Source organism: Acanthisitta chloris, unplaced genomic scaffold (genome assembly GCF_000695815.1).
Source record: "Acanthisitta chloris isolate BGI_N310 unplaced genomic scaffold, ASM69581v1 scaffold1661, whole genome shotgun sequence".
Taxonomy (NCBI): domain Eukaryota; kingdom Metazoa; phylum Chordata; class Aves; order Passeriformes; family Acanthisittidae; genus Acanthisitta; species Acanthisitta chloris.
In genome coordinates, this window is record NW_008656263.1 from 11,387 (window position 1) to 12,073 (window position 687).

At 57.4% G+C, this 687-nt stretch overlaps 1 protein-coding gene across 1 annotated transcript in view; it reads right to left on the reverse strand.

The window, feature by feature from the left end:
- Positions 1 to 687, reverse strand: part of MMS19 (MMS19 nucleotide excision repair homolog (S. cerevisiae)) — an 11,196-nt gene that overhangs the window by 5,487 nt on the left and 5,022 nt on the right. Inside the window, exons 10-11 of the mRNA XM_009084223.1 lie at positions 496 to 573; positions 57 to 195 (exon numbers count right to left, since the gene is read on the reverse strand). Of these exons, the coding sequence (XP_009082471.1) occupies positions 57 to 195; positions 496 to 573 (217 nt within the window). The remainder of the gene's footprint in view (positions 1 to 56; positions 196 to 495; positions 574 to 687) is intronic.

A 687-nucleotide genomic window follows, 5' to 3' on the forward strand; every position in this document is an offset into this window, starting at 1 on the left:
TAGGAATATGTTTTCAGGCCTGGCTGCTTGGGGCAGGGTAGGTCTCTGCTAGCTACCTTGCAGGATGCTGCCAAGGAAGGAATCCAGCAGATCCTCGGTGTCAGAGCTGAGCACGGAGCGGGAGAGGCAGGCAGACAGGGCATGCAGTGCAGCCAGGCACTCTGTCTCAATCTTCTCACTGGAAGTCTGGAACACCTGCAGAAGAGGCTGTAGGATAAGCCAAGCTCCATGCTGACCCAACCACAGGCTTCAGGCTCCCAACATAGGCTGAAGGGCTCAGGCTCCTGCCTCACTTCCCACATGATCTGAACATGCAGCGTGGCACATCCAAGCCCCAGGGACATGCTGATAGGTCTGGCCTGTCCCCTCCACTTTTCAGCTGAGGCTGTCCAAGGTCACAGGTGTGAGCTGCTGGGACCCTTGGGGCCCACCTGGTCTGGCCATGAACTCCTGCTCAGCAGAAGCCCAGCTGTAGTGGAGCCCTGCAGTACTCACCTCTCTGCGCAGGGATGACCAGAGGCTGGGGAGGAATTCCTGCAGTTCCTTCTGCCCATAGATGGCACAGCAGGCAGTCTGCAAGAGGGAGCCAGGAGAAAACATCACAGAGAAGCCAGTATCAGGAGGACACAGTGCAAGGACACTGTCCATCCTGGCAGGCTCATGCCAAGCTGTGCTAATCACTCAAGA